Genomic DNA, 21,797 nt, shown 5'->3' on the forward strand with positions numbered 1-21,797 from the left:
GTTGGAAAGTTGAAGTGCCTTGTGTAAGTGAGCAGCGGAGATGGGATTAAAACCCCCTTCTCTTGGCTCCAAGCCAACCCCCTTCTTACTATCTCATACTGCCCTGCTGGTAGCTCGTTTGTCATGAGTTCCCTTTGACACTTGTACCCAGAGAAATATTTTTGGTATGATTCTGTTGACCATGGATCTGAAATCACAGAAAGAATTTCAGTCTGGATATTGCCTTGGAATGCACACCTAAGCTTTTCACTTCAGATTTAGTGAGCATTTTCTGTGTGCCTGGCACCAGGGAAGCAGAAGGCCAATATGTGAATCTCTAACTGGCATACTGACCCTATTGGCCAAAGCCCCGTTTCCATGAGCACCATTCAGATTCAGTCCACTCTGTCTGCGTGTTGTTAGACTCTCCCAGCCCCACCTGTGCCGCTCCTCTGCTGTGAGTCCAGCGTTGGTGCGTCCCTGGGGCATGTCTCCCCCAGCTCACTGTGGCTTCAGGTTTTGTGTACTGCAGTTCCTTTCAGCCCCTGTGTGTCTTGGCCCTAATCGCTCCCTCTATGACATAGGGGTGCTGCAAGAAGTTGTGAAAACTAAGAATGTCCAGTTAAATGATGACAAAAGCATATTTACTTTACAAAGGAACGTGTATTTGTTTTATTCAGCAGGTGCTTTTTAAAACAAGTTCTTAGGAAGGAAGCACAGTTTAGTGGCAAGACTGTTACCTAATTAATTGAGCCTCCACACCTAATTATTTGTGTGGTACCCATAACTGTGAAAATAATTACTACTTTTCTGATAGTACGTCATATAGAGAAGGAAAAAAAAAAAAAAAACCTAATATCTTCTCCCTGTCAGTGTCTTCCTGTTAGTCCGAGAGAATGTGGGCTTTGCGCAGGTCTTGGACATTGGTGGCCTGGAGAGTGGTGGGTGATACTTGTCTCTCCCCCACCCGCCCCACCCTCCACACCCTCAGGTCTGACCCTTAGTAGACACTTCAGTGTTGGCGTGAAGGGATGGGTAACTTCCCAGCCTTGCTCCAGTCCTGTCCCATCCACTTCCACTGACAGCATCCACTATCTTATCACCACCTGGTCTTGTGACCTAAGAAGGGCCAATTTGTGGACTAGGGAGTTTTTCAGATTTAGCTTCATCTTTACTTCTTTCCTGATGAACTCCACCTGGCCGTGACTACCCCAGCCTGTGTAGTGGGTTGGGTATCTAAATGATGTGTGTAAGGCTTTCCTAGCTCTTCTGGGCTAGAAGTAGCTAATCCTGTTTGCTTATCTGCAGCCCTTGAAGCCTAGATGAGAGTGGCAGTTTAAGAAGGTTTGAAATACTGGACTAGAGCCAGGGCCTCTTTGCCTGCGCACTCCACTCTGCATGTTCCAGCCGTAGGAACAAACTGCATTATTTTGTTTCAAACTGTGCTCAAGGGAAGCCAAGACCTTGTAACTGGAAACTTACCAAACAGAGAATTCTAAGACTAAATTTAGTGTTCCATTTAAAAAATAAAATAAATCGAACATTTTTTCTGTTCATCTTTTATATGTTGAAAAAGAGAGAGATTAACCTAGTTCACACTAACAACCTAAGAAGAGTATTCAAAGAAGTGAGAAGAAAACTAATCCCTTTTGGTGAAGAGGGAAATCCTTAACAAAATGTAATGAAGTGGCATGAAACACAGACTCTGCAGCCAAACTTTCAAATAGCATAGCCTGTCTAATCTCCATCACATAAAATTTTATTGTGGCTCAGAGAATATTAAAAACTTAGAAATAGATGAAAGGAACTTCCATTGGCAGGAAATAGGAGTAAAGATTGGTATGTTTTATTTATGTGGTTTTTCTCTGGTTTTTAAATGTAAATACAATTAACTGCTTTTTGAACTGTGTTCTCCATGTAATTATGTGTGAGTTCGTTTTCTCTTGTTCATGTTGAACTATAACTAGAATGAAGAACCTTGATGTTATGGAGACTATATAAACTATGTAATATAGAGAGTAACAACAGTTTAATTTGCAATACTTTAAAAATTGTTGTGACATCAACCAGCCATGGTCTCCCTACTAGTTCTTACCTTCCTCTCCTGCCTCTTGCTTCAACACATTGAGCACATGTTTTGGACTAGCCAGAGGATTCAGATTGTTAGTGATTCCCAAATTCTGATCCATGGACTAGTTGTGTTAGAAATCACTCAGAGAATTTGTTAAAAATTCAAGTTCTTGGGCACCACCTCCAGACATTCTGATTCAAAAGATCTAACATGGGACCGTGGGATGTCTATTTTTTTAAGGTTCCCCAAATGATTGATACACAAGCAGATTCAGAACCAGTGAATAGACAGTTCTCTAAGACAGTATTTATTCTTTGATTATTTTGCATCATTAGAGTTCCTTTCATTTTGAGACTGTGTAATAGAGGCTGAGTAAGTTTGTTTAGAAAATATTTGTGAGTACAGATTAGCACTAAAAAATTCTTTGTTTCCATATTTCTCTTTGAGAGACCTCTGATTTTGACATTGGCAGGTCTAGAACAGGACAGAGCTAAGTATATCCTATTTAAGGTCTCAGTAATGTTGGGTGCTGATGTAGTCCACCAGTGTAATTTTAGATACATGTGTATAAATAGATCTAGAGAGGTGATGTTTCTTTTTAGCCATTGCATTGAGAACATTGGCAGGGTATCTTGTTTATTATTTTAGTAGTGTGGTCAATTTGTGAAACAAATCGTACGTTCTTTAGATTATAAGACTGATAGCTTTTTTATATGACTCTTATGAATCAGATCTCTACTAAAAAACACTAACAGGTAATATTCAAGTCACTGACATCTTAATATACTTGCAAAAGCCCTAAATGGCACTCACATTGGCAGGCATCTGTGTGGATTTCGTTAAAGAAATTGGAGCACGTACTATGTGCTGAGTCAGTGAGAATAAGAACTCAGAATGTCCTATGGCTTCTGCAAGCTGAAAGTGTGGTCCCTGGTGAGCAAGTGTCGTGTGATGTGAGGTTAGACTAGGTAGTTAGGGGCTAGTATAGACCTTGTGAAAGTTCACATTTTTTCTCTTCTGCTATCTCGATATCTATGTGTTCTCCCAGCTAGATGATTCAGACAGCCCTGCTTCTGCTGTATTTTCCCAAGAAAAAGGACAACAGGGCTGAAGGAGAGAGCACCAGACTTCAAGTCAGGATGGTTTTGTTCAATTTCTACCTGTGTAACTTAATCCTCCCTAGCCATGTGGCCTTGGGCAATTTACTTAATCCTTCTGAGACTCTCTGTCCTCTTCTGTAAAGAGGTTAGTAGTAATACCCCCCTCAGGGTTGTTGAAAGGATTCAGTGGCCATAGATATGAAAGCAGGTAGCCCATTGCTGGCACATACTGCTCATTTAGTAAATGTTGACTCTGAATCCTACCTTTTCAGGGCAGTAAGGTCTGATTTGACTTTCAGAAGCAAAGAAGGCAATAGAGATCCTGGAAGAGCTCTGAAGATTTAATTAGTACAACTGGTGAGAGTGGATGGTGAATGAATCCAAAAAACAGAGAATAGTCATGGCAACTCGTATGAGATTTTCCATATCCACCCACTTCTCACTAGTCACATAGTCATTGACTAAATTGTCATTTCTCCTTCAAGTCTCCAGTCATCACTACGTAGAGCTGGAGTGGCCTAAGAAGCTGCTATGTTCACTTGACCTAGCATTACCACCTGACCAGCCTCCCAGGGAGGAAGACTAGCCGCTTCCTGTCTTCATCTTTCCAGGTTCTGCTCTCCGGCCTCCCTCTCTGGGAAGCAGGCCTGATTCCTGCCCCAGGCAGAATTAACGATTCCTTCTTTATACACTGGCACACTTGAACCTCTGTTACAGCACCTCTTTCCTAATGCATTTGTGTTGAAGTTGATTATTTGCATTTTGTTCTATTTTAAATTGCTTGAGGGCGTGGCATGTACACATAGTGGATACTCAGTAATTGTCGGATTAATACAGATCATAGCACTGAGGCAGTTTCCTATGAGCTAAGAGCACGAACTCCAGAGCTAGACTCCCTAGGTTTAGAGCCTACTTCTGCCACTACTGTGACCTTACACAAAGTCCTTAACATCTAGGAATCTTAGTTTCCTCATCTGTAAATGGGAACAATAATGCTACCTACCTTATAGGGTTGCTGTGAAGATGAGGTGAGTTAAATAGTACATGTAAAGCACTTAGAACAGTGCTTGGCGGATAGTAAATGCTGAGTAAGTGGTCATGGTGGTGTCTGTTTATAGCTTCAATCTTTCTGAATTTACTGTCACTTTCTGAGGTTGGATTTGTCTGACAAAACTATGCAGGGGAAATTTTTTTTTCCCTATGCCTTCAAATCTAGTAACTCCTACCACCTGCAGGTTTCTTAGTTTCTTTTTCACATGTGGATGCCTGACAGATAGGTTCTCATGATTCTGTGTTCAGTTATGCTTGCTTTCTTTTAAAAAATGAGATTCTTTATTAAAGCAATATATAAATTAGCTAAACATAAATTATGATCTTAGAAATATTTTCAAAGAAATGTAAATATCCACTTATACTAGACTTGGGGATGAAAATAGATTTCTTCTTGAGTGCCAACTTGGATCCACTGCCAACGGTTGCACTTTCAGAGGGATCCGCAGGCCATGTCCTCACTCCACAGTCAAGAGTATCTGTCATAGGCACGGAATGGAGAAGTAGCTGTCCATGTATTTAAATGAATTGTTATCAATCCCAATGTAATTTTACCTTTTTCTTTTTCATCTTAAAAAAAAAAGTCTGCAGTTTCCTCACGTATGGTGCTATAGGCTTATTTACACTGTAGTTTACTATATCATAGTATCTGCCTCTGCTTTGGTAGCTAAAGCTTTTCTCTGTCAGTTTTATTTGCTTTGATGTTTTGAAGTGTCAGATCTTGGCACGAAACTTGTTACCCTTGTTAATAACTTACTCTGATTACTCTAGTTAGTAGGTAGCTTTAAGAAAAAAGAAGAGAAGGCAGAAAGAGAAGTGATTGAGTAGGCAGGTGATTGCCTGGAAAAGCTTCCTTCTTGCCTGGATGACCTTTCTCTTAGTGTAGGGCACTCGACTTGACTCCATGTTGCTGTGTTGGTTTTTGTGGGAATTTTTTCCTTCCCTTTCCCCAGAGAATAGTGGAGAAGCAAGAGGTATGATGAGTTCCACCCAACTGAATGAAAAACTCCTTGAAGATAGATTGCCCTTCCCACCCTACAAAAAATAAATACAGAAAGCATTACATTTCAACTTCTAAAAAAAGCAGGACATTCCTTCTTTCTACTCACATGTCCGGCATCTGTCTAGAAGAGCTGAAGGCCTTTGATTTCTGAGGCTTTCTAATTTCTCTTTCTGCTAAAGCATCTTTGGTAGTTTCTTAAAAAGCCAACTCTTCCCTCACTAACTATAGTAAACACAATTTTAACCATTTATAATTAAAGGTTTTTCTCATACTCTTCGAAGGGTTGAGTACATTAACTTTCAGAGTCCCCGAAGGTTTTACTTAAAACTTTTTGCTGATCTTATAGTGGGTTTTACATGTACGAAGAAATAAAAATCAAAACACTGTTTGAATCACTTGTCTGAACCATGGCACCATTTATTTCCTTATGACTACAAGGGTGGTTTATGATTAAATAGAAGAATCTAGTTCTCAAATTGAGAAAGCTAACAACTTCTCCAAGACACATACGGTTTTCTACAATTGTTCTACATAGGATTATTTTTTGTTGAAATGGGTAGATTGAAAAGTGACCCTTTAAGGTTAATAATGTGGTACTCTTTCTATATTCTTTGTTTTATCAGTTTCCTGATGTTTATGTTCAGAGGAGAAATCCAAATGGCTCTAACCCTGTGATGAAGCAGGTGTCAGTTTAATCTTTTAACATTCTGAGTTCTTGGATGTGAATAGTGACTCTGACCTCTGATTTTTTTTTTTTTTTCCTCTTTCAACTTTTGGAACCTGGAATCTCATACCTCTTCGGAATTTACAGCTTCTAGTTGTGATCTGTTAAGCAATTGCAATTTGTTAAATGTCTGATAATCTTGTCTACCATTCCTCATGATGTTAGGCTGGAGACATTCTAGCATTCCCCAAACATTTACTCAGCACCTGCTCTGTGTCAAGCATAGTTAGAGATAAGGAGAGAATCAAATGTGGTCTCTGTCCTTGTGGAGCTCACATCTTTAGTCTCATGCCCTTGGTCTCCTGAGATTATCTACCTCTGAGATCCTTAGAGTGTCAGGGACCAAGCATGGAGGAAGGCTGTGCTCTCCACAGTCAGGTGATGGAGATGGGGTGGCTGAACAGTGGTGGTTCCTGGATAGCACATGAATTTCAGGTGCGCCCCTGTGACTGCAGAGTTGAGAAAGCAAGACCAACTTTGAGACTGAGTCTGTTGTACTTACGCTTAGTCAAGTATGGCTGAGGAAGGGAGCTGGGGCAGGGGAGGAGAATTCTTTATGTCAAAGGATGGCAATTGCTCTAGATCAAAGTTGTCAAAGCTGGAAGGGGGGACAGGGATCGTGTAGTCCAGCCTCTTGTTTTCCATATTGAGACCCAGGAGAGGAAGTGACCTGCTCAGATCAAAAAGAGATTTAGGGCTTCCCTGGTGGCTCAGTGGTTGAGAGTCCGCCTGCCGCAGCAGGGGAGACGGGTTCGTGCCCCGGTCCGGGAAGATCCCACATGCCACGGAGCGGCTGGGCCCATGAGCCATGGCCGCTGAGCCTGCGCGTCCGGAGCCTGTGCTCCGCAACGGGAGAGGCCACAACACTGAGAGGCCCACATACAGCAAAAAAAAAAAAAGAGATTTAGTGGAAGCTCCATGAAAGTATGTGACAGAAAGCCAGACTTTCCAGTCGGTGCGCCCACACTGGAATCTAAACCTTTTAATACTCGTTACCTCATTGTCTAGAATTTCCTATGGATTAAAGATACTATACCACCTTACTTAAATGTAACTAATCCTCAGGAAGTGATCAGCTCTGTGTGTGTTTTTAAAATGATTATTTTCTGTTAATTGGCATTTTGCTTTAGATATTTGGTCATCTAACAGCAAGGCAAATTCTAGATAATTTTCTACATAATTTGGCCATGCCAACAGGGACAATATTTCACCTAGCTCAGAATCCTGGGCATAATGTATTGGCACAGCATAGGCACTCAACACAATAGTTAACTTATGCATTGTGGAGATGGCCATTATAGTCTGATAGACCTGGATACGAGTCCCAGTTCTGTCACTTACTAGCTGTGTGGCCTTGGGCAAGTTATTTCACCTCTGAAACTGTTTCCTTATCTGTGAAATGTGGTGTTGAGTGTATATGTGTGTACACACACACACACACACACACACACACACACACACACACACACACACACACACACACACACACACACACACACACACACACACACACACACACACACACACACACACACACACACACACACACACACACACACACACACACACACACACACACACACACACACACACACACACACCCCTAACTCTAAAATAGTACTTTGCAAGATCCTAAACCCCCAGCATGGTGCGTGGCACATGCTCTGTTGAAATTCCTTTTTTTTTTTTTTTCCCCCATGTTAATTGCAGAGTTACTCTTAGGAATCAGCTGAATTGGTATCTAAGATTGTGACAGTCTGGGCATTATCCCTAAGTAATACCTCAAACTGAAAAAAAAATGTGTCTTTGTGATTTTTCAAACCCTATCATTGACGGCTCTCCATTCATGTCCTACCTCCATTGCCTTCTCCTTTCTCTCCCTTTGCCTCAAAGGAAACTATGGAGCCATATAGAAAGCTCCAAAATCAGACTGACCTTATGTACCTTTAATTGAGGACAGAATTTGCGAAAAGTGAGTCCAAAAACCCACCAGTGGTTTACTTTACAATTTGTGTCCTGGCTAGACTGGCTGTTGGCTGTGTAATTTGTCTAGTTTTGTCTGGAGTCTTAGACTATTCAGCTGCTTCAGGGCAAAATCTTTTGGGGTGTCATTAAATGGGATTGATAATTGGCTTCTGATGAATATTCATTGTGACTAATGACTTTGGGCAAATTTTACACATACTATCTTTCTATTCTCCCACTGAGTGAGATTTTGATAGGATCATTTTCCTCAACTTGCACTTCAATTAAATATTCACAATACTCCTTTGTTGACTACAATCCAAATTGTATACTTTCATTACTTTTAAATTTTGTATTCTGTAAGGAATGAGCATAGGCCTTTAGGATCCTTCTTTTTTCTTAATGGGGTTGGTTTTAGAGTTTTGTTGTGTTTTTTTTAAGTAAGTGGCTAATGATAATTTATGGGATGTATGTTATTTCTGATTAAGCATAGATATGTCATAACACTTTTCTGTGGTCCACTTAGCCACTATTTCCAAGAAATGATGCACATTGTTTGTGCTATTTAGTATTTTGGAAAAGAGCCAAACAACTCCTTGTTTGTTTTCTTAATCAAATGGGTAAAAGCATTTTACTCCAATTGCAGAGCTTTGGCCCTCAGAAAACCCCACAATGGAAATGATGATCAGTCATCTTAAAAGTTTGATTTTTATGAGGGATAAGTAATTTTAAAACCTTGTCATTTAGCTTGCTAGGGTTTTTTTTTGAGGCTAAGGAGACATGAAAAGAACATTGTCTGAAGATAAGATCTCTGCCACTGTGTCGCTTGAAATAGTATTTTGACTCAAACCAATTTAAGCTAAAAAGAGGCAGGTATTCAAGTTCTCTCTCAACCAGGAACATTCTGTTGAATGACTTTTTCAAAGAGAATTACCAATGAATACATGTGATGACGATGCCTTACATTTGTATGGCACCATATAGATTTTTAAGTGCTTTTATTTAGTTAGTTATTGTGTTGTAGAGTTACAGAGTAGGCATATTATTGAATAAGTGGATGGATGAATCCATTGACTTGATTTTCCAGAAGTGGCATATTTGTATTTCTAAGCTTGCTGTTATCATTTTGGAATTTGAGTCATATATATATATATATATATATATATATATATATATATATATATATATATATATATATATATATATATATATACCCTACTCTGTGAGACTCAATGAAAATGTTGGTCCAGTACTATGAAAAGCCAAGCCACTGACTATCTTTATATTGTGAATATATTCTAAGTGTGAATTGTTTTTTATTTACTCAAGAGACATTGCATTATCTAGCACATATACATACATGCATATGTATATATATATTGTGCCACTGAGCAAAAGAGAGACAGGGTCTTTCTGTACTTTACAGTGAGAGGACAAACATACAGTCATAGTCCCATTAATAATGGGGGCACATGCCCAGTGGAGCCATGCAAGGCTTTGCAGAGGAAGGTAGTGCACAGAGACCCGGGGCAGGAGGAGTTTGCTAGGGGCACAGATCTGGGCCAGTGGGAATACAGAAGGGAGGAAAAGGAGTACATAACTACTCCTAAATCTGCAAATGATTTATTCCAAGGATAAACTTGGAGGAAGTAGTAGAGATTGTGGCTGGAGATGCTTCTTTACAGGTAGACAGGGAACTGGTGAAGATATGAAGACATGCCTGTTCCAGGTGTGCCCCCAAGTACATTTCCGAGCAGGATGTTACATGACTGGACCTGCACTTTAGTAAGAGTACTTTGGCAGTTGGTTAATGGATGGGGAGGAAGAGCTGGGGCCAAAGGCCAGGGTAACCCTCCAGCCTGACTTGAGGGTGGAGTTGGAGTAAAGTTGGTTCATTTTCCATTCACTCAATACCAGCAAAGATTTTTTTATCTCTTCTAAGCCCAAAGAGATAGTCATGTATACTATGACAGACAGCCTCCGTTATGTTGTAACCTACCGAAATGGGTTGAGAAAAAATGTATTAAACCTACAAGCCTTGGCAGAGTCACTGGGAACTGCTCTTGCGAGCTTGTTGGATAAGCTCCTGTTCATGGCATGTACCTGATTTAAAGAACAGGGTCTGGAGGGAAAGGGAGGGGGAAATTTAGGCCCTGGATTTAATACACAGCTCTCAACTGTGAACCATCAGCAGAATATCCAGTTTAAAGCTGTTCATGTTACACTAACCTCTGGGATTCTTTTAACTGGGCCTTGGCGCGTCACTCTTTTGCCACGTAAATGTCCTTCTGTCAGCAAAGGCCAGTTAACAGCTTCCAAAAGAAGCAAAGTCCTCAGGGGAACAGGCTTCCCAGAAACCAAAGAAACATTAAAGAAAAAAGGCAGAAAGAAACATTTGTTGTTGACTTTTGTCACTTCATAGTCCTATCTCCAAAGGTGTTGGTTTTTTTCCTTCTTTCACCATATTGAATTTTGTAGCAATTTTATTCCATTGTATCTTTGTTTCCTAATTTTTCTGTTATATAAAATACTGATTGTATGAAGTGTCTAGCTCTTAAGAAAAAAAGGAAATATGAAATAGGGACAAGTCAGAAGAGGAGGGAGTGGAAGGATTAGTCAGTAAACAGTGCTGGAGCATTTGATTAACTAAGTGGAAAAAATAAATTCTCACCTCAGTCCTTAAACCTAAATTAATTCCAGCTGGATTAAAGAGTTAAATGCTGAGGAAAAATTTGGAGGACTTTCTTAGTATAAAAGCAGTGGAAACCATCATGAAGGAAAATATTTGCCCATGTAATTATTTAAGCCTTCTCTTTACCCAAAAATTCAAAGAAAATTAAATAAGGATAAATTATTTTCAAAAACATTGCAAAGGATTACTATGCTTTGCATATCCAGTATTTGCTTTTAAATCAATTAAAAAATGCTAATTCTCATTAGAAAAAGTGGACTAAGAATATGAACAGACCATTTACTTAAGAAATATAGTTTAGAACATATAACAAGATGTTCAGCTTCAGTCATGATCAGAGAAATAAAAATAAAATGAAGATAGGTACAGTGAGGTACAGGGAGGCCAGCATTCCAGTACATGGGTGGGGGGGGTAGAAAGAGCCTCAATCCTTCTCTATTTATTATATTAATACAATTATTATATTTATTAAGTGCCTTAAAATATTTATAACCTTTGTCTTTAAATTCTGCATCTAGGAACCATATATAAAAATTATTGACCTGATCCGATTATATGAATTAATGATGGAAGAGTGGTTAAATATAGTATGGGAAATTCATTGAGTGGCATGAAAACATGTTTTCTAAGAATGTTTAAAGATATGGGGAAAATGCTGGCAAATAATGTTAACTTAAGGGCAAATCAACACTGTCTTTACAGTAATCCTGATTTTTATTAGAAAAATCCATATGCATGTAATACCCCAAAATGTTAAATTATTTTCAGATGGTGAAGGCTTTCCTTTTATCCCTTTCTCCATTTTCTAGATTTTTCTACCGTCATTGTGAATTAGCTTCATAATCATGAAAAAAATACATTGTTTGGAAAAGGAAGCTCTTATTAAATTTGAATTAGGGTCATTGAGTTAACTTATAATTTTAAATATATTGATAAGTATATATTTGGTTTTATTGCTGAACTCAAATGACAGTGTCTTCTGACTTTAATTGTTTAGCTCTGAATCTCTAATTTGCTTCCGTTGCAGTTGACTGCTTGCATCCATGGGTCTGCTGCGATGCTCTACCCCATGTTCTGGCAGCACGTGTACATCCCCGTCCTGCCTCCACATCTGCTGGACTACTGCTGGTAAGGCCACTGCTTACCCTGTCCTCTGCTTTTCCTTCTCCAGAGAATGACCAGGCAAGTTAGGTCTATAACTTGTAAGGCAGTTGGTGACTCTAAATTAAAAATACTAACTTCAAAGTGATCTGAATTTTAGATCACCTGATTGCATGGCCTCTTTGTTTCCAAACAGCTTTTCATATATGTCATGGCATTCTTAAGAGTTCAAGTGGATAGATAATACCTTCTGCATTCCTCAGTGTAGGGAAACCAAAGCACCAAGGAGTTGTGTGATTCTTTTTTTTCCTAAGACACATTGGAAACTGGTGTCAAGAACAGTTGAGATCCCCAAGGTCTTCAAGTTTCAGCCGTGCCGTGGCACGTTTTGTAAGACTTGCCCTCAGCTGTGCTTTGAGAGCACAAACCAGCCTTCAAAACTCTCTGAAGTCTTTTGAGGGGAATTTCACTATTCAGTGAAATGTGTTTTAGTGGAAGGAGAGAGGGGAGGAGGGAGGGAGGGAGGCTGACTTGCTTTAGAGTCAGCTAACCACTTGGGCAAGTCACTTGGCTAAAAGCTTTGTTTTCTCATCTGCAAAATAAAGTTGTTCTATACATAATTATGTGAAGATGATATGAAATAACGTGAAAGGATACCATGTAGAAAAGCTGGCTCGTAGTAGATGCTCAGTAAATGTTTCTGCAGAATCATCATCTTCATCACTTTCTGTCTCCAGTAGATTAACAAAAAAGACTGTGTGATCTAATGTCCTTATAAATAATTTCTTTCCCCAGTGTATTATGATTAAAGACATTATCTCCATACAGCTCAAGTCAGCAGAAGTTGATAAGGGAGCGATACACATGTATAGAAAAGGCTGTGCACTGTCTGCCAGAAATTGAGAGCTTCAGGAGAGAGGGCCCCATTTGAGGGGTCACAGCCCTGTTACTTAAGAACTGATGATTCAGGACATTTACCATTGGTTCAGAGAGATTGAGTCCAGGTCAGTCATAATTTTTGCCAGGATCTCCAGCCCGTTTTGCAGTCCTCTCAGTGAAAAGGTTCACCCAGGTAGCCAAATTATCCTGGGAATTTAAAGGTATTCAGGAGTCCTTCTCATGTTATGTGTTGGGCTCCTCCTCATCCCAAGAAGCCATGGGTTCAGCAAAGTTGTAGCTCAGGGCCATGAAGTGAAGATCAGCGGCCCTCTCTAGTGCATAGCACTAAGTGAATTGGCTCATTTCTCTCTTTAGTGTGTATCTTTCTCATCAAGGTGGGTCTCTTTATCCATGCCTTTCTCCTACCTCTCATGAGATTAAAGGGCAATTTCTCTGTATAGATTTGTTGCTTCTTTTGAGCTTCTGAACCAACTCTATTGGTTTTTTCTGCTGTCACGTATCTCAAAGGAAAGGACCGTGTTCTCTATCCAGTTCTCTGTTTGAATGAAAGATTGGGGGGCTGGGCAGAGGCAGACACAGCTGCCAGAGAGGAGGAAAGAGGCAAGGGGAGAGAAAGAACAAGCATACCCAGGGAAGGTGGAAGGGAGATAGAAAGAAGAGGTGGGAAAGGGGACATATGTCCCCTAAGACAGACTCACACAGTGACACCCAGTCCCCTTAAGCACAGAGGATCTGCTGACACAGTGCCCCAGCCCTGACATACAGCACCCTTCACAGGCACCACCCCCCCTCCGCAATACATGGCCCCATACTTACACACACAGACAGAGGTCCCTTCCCTACAGACATGTGCCTCAGGGTCCCCCACACACCTCACCCCAGACATGTGCTCTACAGGGAAACCTTAGAGTTCTCCCTGGAAGAGACTCACCTGTGTGTCTCGATGCTTCAGGTAGGAACACCCAGGGGCTTTTGTGTGCAGGGATTGGTGGAGCTGAGAAAGTCATTGGAGTCCCTCTGCCTCCCTAATGGTACAGCTTTCACTTTCCATTATTTGGAAGGTTTCAGTTGCCAAATTGTTAGCTAGTTGAAAACCAGCAGCTTAGAGCCCCAAAACTATGGAGAAGAAAATGCTCTGTCAGTAACATCAGTGATAACAGTAGTTGCCACTGCTGAATCTCTCCTTTGGCCCCCACTCGTTGGACCATCTCCTTACATCTGTGATCTCATTTAATTTTTCCAGCAACCCTGTAAGGCAGGTATTATTAGTTCCATTTCATAGGTCAGTAAACCAAGGCCGCTAGAGGCTTAATAACTTACCCTAAAATAGATGTTATATATGTATGATTCCAGTTTTACAAAAACAAACAAAAATTATGTGTATATATGACACAAAAATTAGATACACACACACACATACATACATACATACATATAGAGAGGCAGAAATCTGAAAGGAAATACACCAGAATGTTAACAGTGATTTGTGTTGGGGAGGAGGGGAGGAATTCCGCATGATCTTTATTTTCCATGCTTTCAAATATTTCTATCGACACAATGAAAAAGTATAGTTTTTTTATAATTGAAAAGTTTCATTTAAGAAAAAAATCAGTGTTTATTCTGGCCAGTTGTTCTTTCCAGCTGCCATCTCAGGTCGCAGCCCTCCTTTCTTGTTTGCTTAGAGGATTTATTAGCTGTTTCACTCTTTCCCGTGGAAGCTGACCCAAGATCCTCTTTTCAACTTCCTCTCAAACTCTAACCCTTTCAAGAACTGTCACCAGCCTGACCGAGAGCAACGGTGCTGACAGCTCTAACCGAGAAGGGGAGACTTGGCAAGGACGGCTGTGAAGCCCTTGTCACCCCAAACTTTCACTCCAGAAACTCAGAGTTAAGGCTGGTAATTTTTGGAGCCTGAGTGGGTTTTGTGATTAGGCTCCATATTGGAAGTTTCTGTTTGTGTGATAGCAGTCTCTCTCCCATCTCTTGTTTTCATGAAAGGACTTTTTGACATCTGACATAAGGATGATTACAGGCCTGTGGAGATTGGTATCTGTTTATTAATTGCAAGATGTAGGAATGATGAAATAAAAGACCCCAAGAGAAAAAACATCCTCTATTCAAGGCTTGATTTGATCACCTTCAGCCTACTACCACTGCTTTGGTCAGAAACTACAAATGTCATGAAATTTGAGTCAATGCTAATAACTTTATTCTGTTGTGCTCGGTGACTTTCACCACCGTTGAGTTTAATCTTTGGTGGTAAGAGCCAGCAGGGATAACTAGCATTTTAAATAATGTGCTAGGAGCCTGAAACATGTCGATTTGAAGGTTTGTTCCTCTGCAGATGATTTAAATGTTAAGTACGTCCCCATGCAGGGGATACACGAAATGGAATCTGAAAACTATTATCTCCTGTAGAAATGAACTCTCAATTTACTCACTGCACAGGAAGGGCAGATTCTAGTCATTTTCACTGCCAGCAGGTGCCCTTTCTATGCATAATAGACTTCACAAGTGTAATTAACACATGAAGACCACTGCTGCCAGTTTTTCTTCAGGTACATGCTGCTAGGAGTTTTCAGGACAACAGTGTAGGTTGTAAGAGCTTTTTACATTGCAATTGAAGATGAGGTGTTCATTGACTTTTGGACAAAGACATGCTAAATGGGGCTGAGCCTAGACCCTACTATTGGTATCATAGGTCGTGGACCCAGAGACCCTGAGAGCTGTAATGTGGCCTTTGGTAGAACAGAAGTCAGTGTAGCAAAGCTCTGGGATGCAGTGAATAAATAGAAAGTATGATGCTGAAACCCTGCAATTATGTGGAAGACTAATTGCACATTCACAAATACGACAACCAATTATTTAAGTTAACTTTAATTAGAGCTATAGTCACAAATTTTAACTATCTGAATAAATCCATTAAATACAAATAGTCTGCCCTAAATATTTCCTAAATTAATTCTTTTTCATGTTCCTTCCCATTTTTGGAGAGGGTGGTCAAGAAAGTGCCTGGGCTTTGTATTCAGACACACCGAAGTTCAAATCTGTTTCATCTCTTACTAGCTGTGTAACCATTAAAAGTCTGTTTTACCTCTCTGATCTGCCATTTCGTTTTCTGTGAAATGGGTTCGCTTTACCTACTTTGAAGAGTGGCTTTAGGAATTAGAGTTACTGATCATCAAGTGGCACATAGGGGCCATTTAATAAATGGTGGTTGCTCTTACTATGGTTATTATAAACATGGGGCATGGATTTTGGTTTCCAGAAGGTCTAACTCACATCAAACGTTCTTCTTGCTTCTGCTGCCTTGTGAACTCAAGGGAAAACTTTATAATTCATCTTCTCTTTTTACCCATCAGATTGTTTTTATTTTGATTTTTTTTTTATTTAACTTGGGTTATTGTATGGTTGTTTTCATTTGCAGCTGTGGCATAAGAATGAAAAGAAAAGAAACAAAAGCAGATGGCAGAGAAAACGAAAGGAGTAAGACATTTCCAGCCCTTATGAATATTTAAAAACATGTGCTGCTGGTTCCTTTCTACTTAGATCTGTGCCATTCTCTTGATTTTGAAAGTGAAAATGAGAATGTTCCCTACCTTGGCTGATGGCAGCCCTGACCTTGGCCAGTGTTGGAAGAGCTTTCCCATTTCTGGGACAGAAGGATTAACTTGCTGATGAAAATCAGTGTTCCCTTTCATAATAATAATCACCATCTATTGAGTACAGCGTGCAAGTCAAGCTCTTTATAAACATGATTGCAAATCTTTAAAATCAAACTGTAAGGTAAATACTAGCTCCATTGTATAGGTTAGAAAATTGAAGCTCAGAGGGGTTTAGTGACTTACCCACCATGACACAACTAAGAAATGGTAGAGCCTGCGCTTGAAATCCAAGGCCATCTCATTAAAGTGTTCCTTAGTAATATCCTTTAAAGAATTATGGAATAAGTTGTACCTATCACCAAGATTTTGTGAAAAAAATCCTTTACATAGGCTTTTTGATGACTTGCTAATAATTGCGGACTTACGTTATCATTCATTATTCATTCGTTCAACAAATATTTATAGAGCACTTAATATGTACCAGGCACTATGCTATGCTATGCTAATTAAATGTTGCTAATAAAAGGTCCCAGTAGAAGCCATATGGTATTTCCCATGTAAATACTTTTTTCTCCCTACTCCTTCAGAAGTAGTCCTAAATGAGGACCACAAATCAGTTCCCAAATTGAATTGTACATTTGGATTATTCTGGACACCTGTTAACATATTTTCAAGTATGTGATAAAATATTTCCAAAGCAGATCAGGGCAGGTTCATATTTTACCCCAAAAAAGGCAGCCAGGCCAAGAGCCAAGTTAGTAGCGAACTCCTGATGTTCTCTGAGGGCATGGTTGAACCGAAAAGTTAAATCAAGTGTGTACAGTTAAGGTTTGGATTTTGTATTTGACTTTGTAAAACACCTCATATTTTCTGACATTTCTCGGTGCCTCTGGAATCCATTCTTCCACCCAGAGTGGAAGATTCTCTGTAAGACGTACTAGTTCTAGCCTCTTTATCTGTGCTGTATGTGGGGTTCTGAATCAACCCCCACAGGCTGCATCATGTATTCCATCTAGGATTTTTAGCAAACTGTCTTAATATGCCTTTTCACAGGGTGCGTAGTCCATGTGGGTGATGGGGCATCAGTCCAGACACAGCTGTGAAGTGACAGCTGGATGATCAGAGCTGGGTCCATTCTAATCTCTGTCTTCACTGATGCCATGAAATTTTGCGCAGGGAATAGATTGATGCTAAAGTAAGTGGGATTGTTGATACTCTTGGTGGCAGTGATAGAAATCAACAAAGTGTGGTGTGGTAGAAACAGGAAAACCCGGCTTCGGTTCTGGCTTCCCCATTTACTAGTTTTGAGGTCTCTGAACACCCCTGAGCCTGTTTTCTCTTCTGTTGAATGTGAATAGTAATAAGCTACTGATGAAAAGCAGGTGTTCCATAAATAGTAGGTACTATTTTTGTTATTACTGACTATGTGTATGTATTTGTAGTCAATATATATTAACGTGTATGTGTTTGTATATGTGTATATATAAAAATGAACCAACAATCCAATTCAAGTTCACAAGACCCAAGTAAGGTGGAAGTGGATTAGGTAGACAGGTATGACCGAAATTCTTTTCTATTTATCAAACTCTGGGCTGTGCAAGTTTTGTTCAAGATTGAATTCTAACACATAAGTAAAAACTCTGTCGTTTCCATTTTGCAGCAAGTATTTATGAGTGCCTTTTATGTCCCTGGCATTGGACATAGGGAGATAGGAACTTATAGATGGTTCCGGATCTGAGGAAGCACTGCTTCACAAAGAACTCAGGTGTCCAGGCAAGAGTTGGGAGGTTTTTTTTTTTTTTAAGCTAAGAGGCATCAAGGGGCCATGATAGGTCCATTGCTCTGGGGGTACAACCACTGCAACAGGAGCTCATCTGGGAAGGCAGGAGGGGATAAGGACCAGGATTTCAGTTTGAAACAGAAGGAGGAGGTAAGGTGGGTCTGTGCTGGGCCTGATGGTTAGAAAGTGCACAATGTGTGCTGGTTGAACAAAGTGAAATTATAGATTCCTGGGTAAATCCCTTAGTAAGATTTGGCTGAACTTGACCTTGAGGTTTGAGCAGAGAGGGTAAGGAGTAGAAAATAATTCGGGCTTGGAAGTCAAAGCTCTGGGTCCAAATCCTGGCTCTGGTCCTACTGAATTTATGTCTTTGGGTGAATGACACAGTCTCTCTTTCCTCATCCACAGAATATAGCTAAAAATATAGTTCTCCGTAAAGAGCCTGGCATCAAGTAGGCACCTAAAAGGAAGTTGTTAGGTGATGACAGTCACTGAGCCCTATATTGAGATGCACCTTCATTTTCTTCAGCAGCACCTAAAACTGAAAATGCCAAGAGCCTTTGGAGGAAGCTTTGGACAAGTTCTGAGTAAACTGTCTCCCTGGTGGAAAAATGGGAGAGAGAAGAGATGGCTCTTTGCATTATCTATGCTGTGGATTCTGTAGGAATCTATATCTATACTATATGGGTTCTATAGGAAAACTGCCTTTTCAAGTTCTTCATTTGATTTTTAAAAATTGAAATGTAGGGCTTCCCTGGTGGCGCAGTGGTTGAGAGTCCGCCTGCCGATGCAGGGGACACGGGTTTGTGCCCTGGTCCAGGAGGATCCCACATGCCGCGGAGCGGCTGGGCCCGTGAGCCATGGCCGCTGAGGCTGCGCGTCCGGAGCCTGTGCTCCGCAATGGGAGAGGCCACAACAGTGAGAGGCCCACGTACCGGGGAAAAAAAAAAAAAAAAAAAATGAAATGTAATTCATATACCATAAAATTCATCCTTTTAAAAGTGTACAATTCAGTGGATTTTAGTGTATTCACAAGGTTGTGCAGCCATCACCACTAATTCCAGATCCATTAGGTTTTTAATACCTAATTTTTATCGTTGTTGGTAAGGTAATCCACCCTTATTAGTTAAAATAATACTTTTTAACCTTTCAGAAGTATATATAGCAAATGCAAATGTTCTATAAAAGTGAGTAGTCTGTGTAGATGGTTGGCATCAGACCCTTAATCTGATCCCTCCAAGGTGCCCCTGCTGGCACAGATGCTAGGAGTACAGTGTGTGACAGTGCTCATTCAGCCTCAGCGTTGACATTCCTGTGAGGGTGCTGAGGCTTGCAGGGTTAGAGGAGACATAGTGTCCCTTTACCATGGAAGTGACCCTTCCGCAGTCGGGGATGGTGGTTGTTGGCTTGCCCACCCCCCCTTCAGGGCACTCTCCTGACTGCAGCCCACCGCCCCATGGTCCTTCACATCCTTTGCTGCAGCATCTACATCTGAGTGTCTGGACCCACCCTGCCAGTCCCACCCTCCCAGTCCCCTTTCTGCTGCCTGATGTGGTTAGGGGCAGCAGCCTGCCTCCCTTGCCCCAGTTTCTGCCTGGCCTCCATGGGACATAGCTGGCTCTTATCTGTTCTTATATGACCAAGCCTTGGCCTGGTTTTCCATTTCTTGTGATACATCCTGTATGTAATTCCTCACTCCTCCCTGACCTGGAGCCTGTCTTGAATCCAACACTTAGAAAACTCTGGAATTTCTAAGACATAGTGTAGTGGTCTCTGCAGCAAAGACATTCTACATATGTTCATGGTCACCAGTAGAGCAGGAGCCACAGACCATGTAATGCCATCCTCAGAGAAGCTTCAGCTCTGGAGGAGGTTACCTTGTGGCAGGGATTTGCGGTTGTGTTGCTACCTCTCCCACAACGAGAATCCATGAAGCACCAGCGTAGTGCTAGGCTCAGAGTTATCTCTCAACAAATGTGGGTTTGTCTTCCCTGTGAATATTTGAAAGAATGAGAGACTAGGCTAAGAAGGTAATTGGACACTACGCACCTTGGCATGTGGCGTATCTTAGTCCTGGAAAAACAAGAAGAGATTTTTTTCCCCCTTGTTACCACTTGGGTTTTCAACGTTTACACTCTTTTGGGGTGTTACTTTCTCTTGGTTTATTTATCCATAAACCTCTTTTTCTCTTATTTCTTCTGTACATCATTCTTTCCTGGATTTCTACGAGGGTCTCATGGGTTCCTGGTGGCTCAAACCTGAGACTTCCTTTTGTGACCTGGCTCTGGCTGTCAATGGTTCTCACTGAACTCTCTGGGGCGATAGAGAGACCTGTCTCCTGACCTTTCCTCTGTGATTAACTTCTCCTGCTGCAGTGGTCTTAGCCATGGAGCCCTTCCTGATGTTTTCCAAGTCTGTCTCCTTCCGGTAGACTGAGGAGGCATAAAAGGGCGGACTACTCTAGGCTTTGATGTTGACCTCTCTGGGTTTTCGTCCAGGCGTTATCTTTATAACTTTTGTGTTTGTTTCGGTTGGGTTTGGTGGCTTGGAGCGCTTTCCCAACCCCCAAGGTTACCCCAGGAAGCCACAGGGCCACACTTAGGAGGGCATCGTCCCCCCTCCCCACTTTCACCCTCAGCTCAGATACACACGTGTCTCGCATTAGCAGGCCATTTCCAGTGACCAGCACCGCGCGCCCAGCTCCTCCACTGCTGTGAGCCCCATGCTCTGGCTGCCGAAACCACGGATGGAAATGAGGCAGTCTGTGCCGCCTCTCCTAATCTGGGGTTGCTCCTGTCCTCATACGTAGGGATCCTCCTCCTCTGTTGCTCATAAATCAGGGAGGGCCGGTTGGAAACCAGACAAGAAGTTAAATACTTTTTCCCCTAAGAAAATCTCGATTACCTAATGGCATTCGCACCCCTTCTACCTTTCAAGTCATATTTTCTGCCTCTCACCAGCTGTGACCTTTGTCAAGTCACTTAACCTCTTGGAGCCATGGGTTCCTCTGTGAATTACGGAGATCAGCCTTTCAAGATTGCTGTGGGAACGAGATGAGGTCATCTTAGGTCCGCCCCGCAGCACTTTGTAAGTCGCCTCACGGCAGCCTACACACATACAAGAATATGCTTATTGGCTGTCTGCTATTAATTGTAAGCTCCAAATAGGTAGGGATCAGAACTATTTTTTCTCTCCTCTATCCTCAGCCCAAGGTGGTGCCCAACATATAGTAATATTTACTGACTGACTGACCAGCACACGGAAAACACTGAGCACGTAGTAAACGCACCGTAAGTTGTTAGTTTTCTCTCTTTCCCTCCCCGGTTGCCTTTTTAAAATGGAAGCTCCTGAGAGACTAGTTTATTTTTCTCTATGGACACCGTGAATCACATTACAACCCTGTTTCCCTCTTTGGGTTGGCAGCTGGAGGACTCAGAGCCAAACCTGTGGCCGCCCCAGCAGGTGTGCAGCACCTCACGGCACACATAGAAGTGCTCACTCACTCCGACTTATGCTTTTTCCCTTTGCCCCTGTTTTTTTTCCCTATTTTTGCTGCTGTATTGAACATATTTCTATAAACTGCCGTAAATTCTATTTAGAACAAGAAAGGGTGTCAATTCATTTAAGCTAGTTGGCAAATGTAGTTTTATTCTGGCTACAAAATGTCCACTTGCTATTTTATTTTTCAGCTGTAATTATCAAATACCCATTTTTTTTTGTTAAGTGTAACATAATGGTTAAAAAAAAGTTAATGTAAAGCAACAGTAGTATAAGAGACTCCTGAAGTAGGAGGATATGGGCTGGAATCACCATTAACTGTGACCATG

At 41.1% G+C, this 21,797-nt stretch overlaps 1 protein-coding gene across 5 annotated transcripts in view; it reads left to right on the forward strand.

Annotated features, from left to right (window-relative positions):
- The window catches only part of DENND1A (DENN domain containing 1A), a 493,467-nt gene that overhangs the window by 258,593 nt on the left and 213,077 nt on the right, over window positions 1-21,797 (forward strand). For all 5 annotated transcript variants that reach the window (XM_060014177.1, XM_060014178.1, XM_060014173.1 and 2 more), the window contains one exon: window positions 11,612-11,712. In XM_060014177.1, coding sequence (XP_059870160.1) covers window positions 11,612-11,712 — 101 coding nt within the window. The remainder of the gene's footprint in view (window positions 1-11,611; window positions 11,713-21,797) is intronic.

The sequence above is a fragment of the Delphinus delphis genome, chromosome 6 (genome assembly GCF_949987515.2).
Source record: "Delphinus delphis chromosome 6, mDelDel1.2, whole genome shotgun sequence".
In the NCBI taxonomy this organism is placed as follows: domain Eukaryota; kingdom Metazoa; phylum Chordata; class Mammalia; order Artiodactyla; family Delphinidae; genus Delphinus; species Delphinus delphis.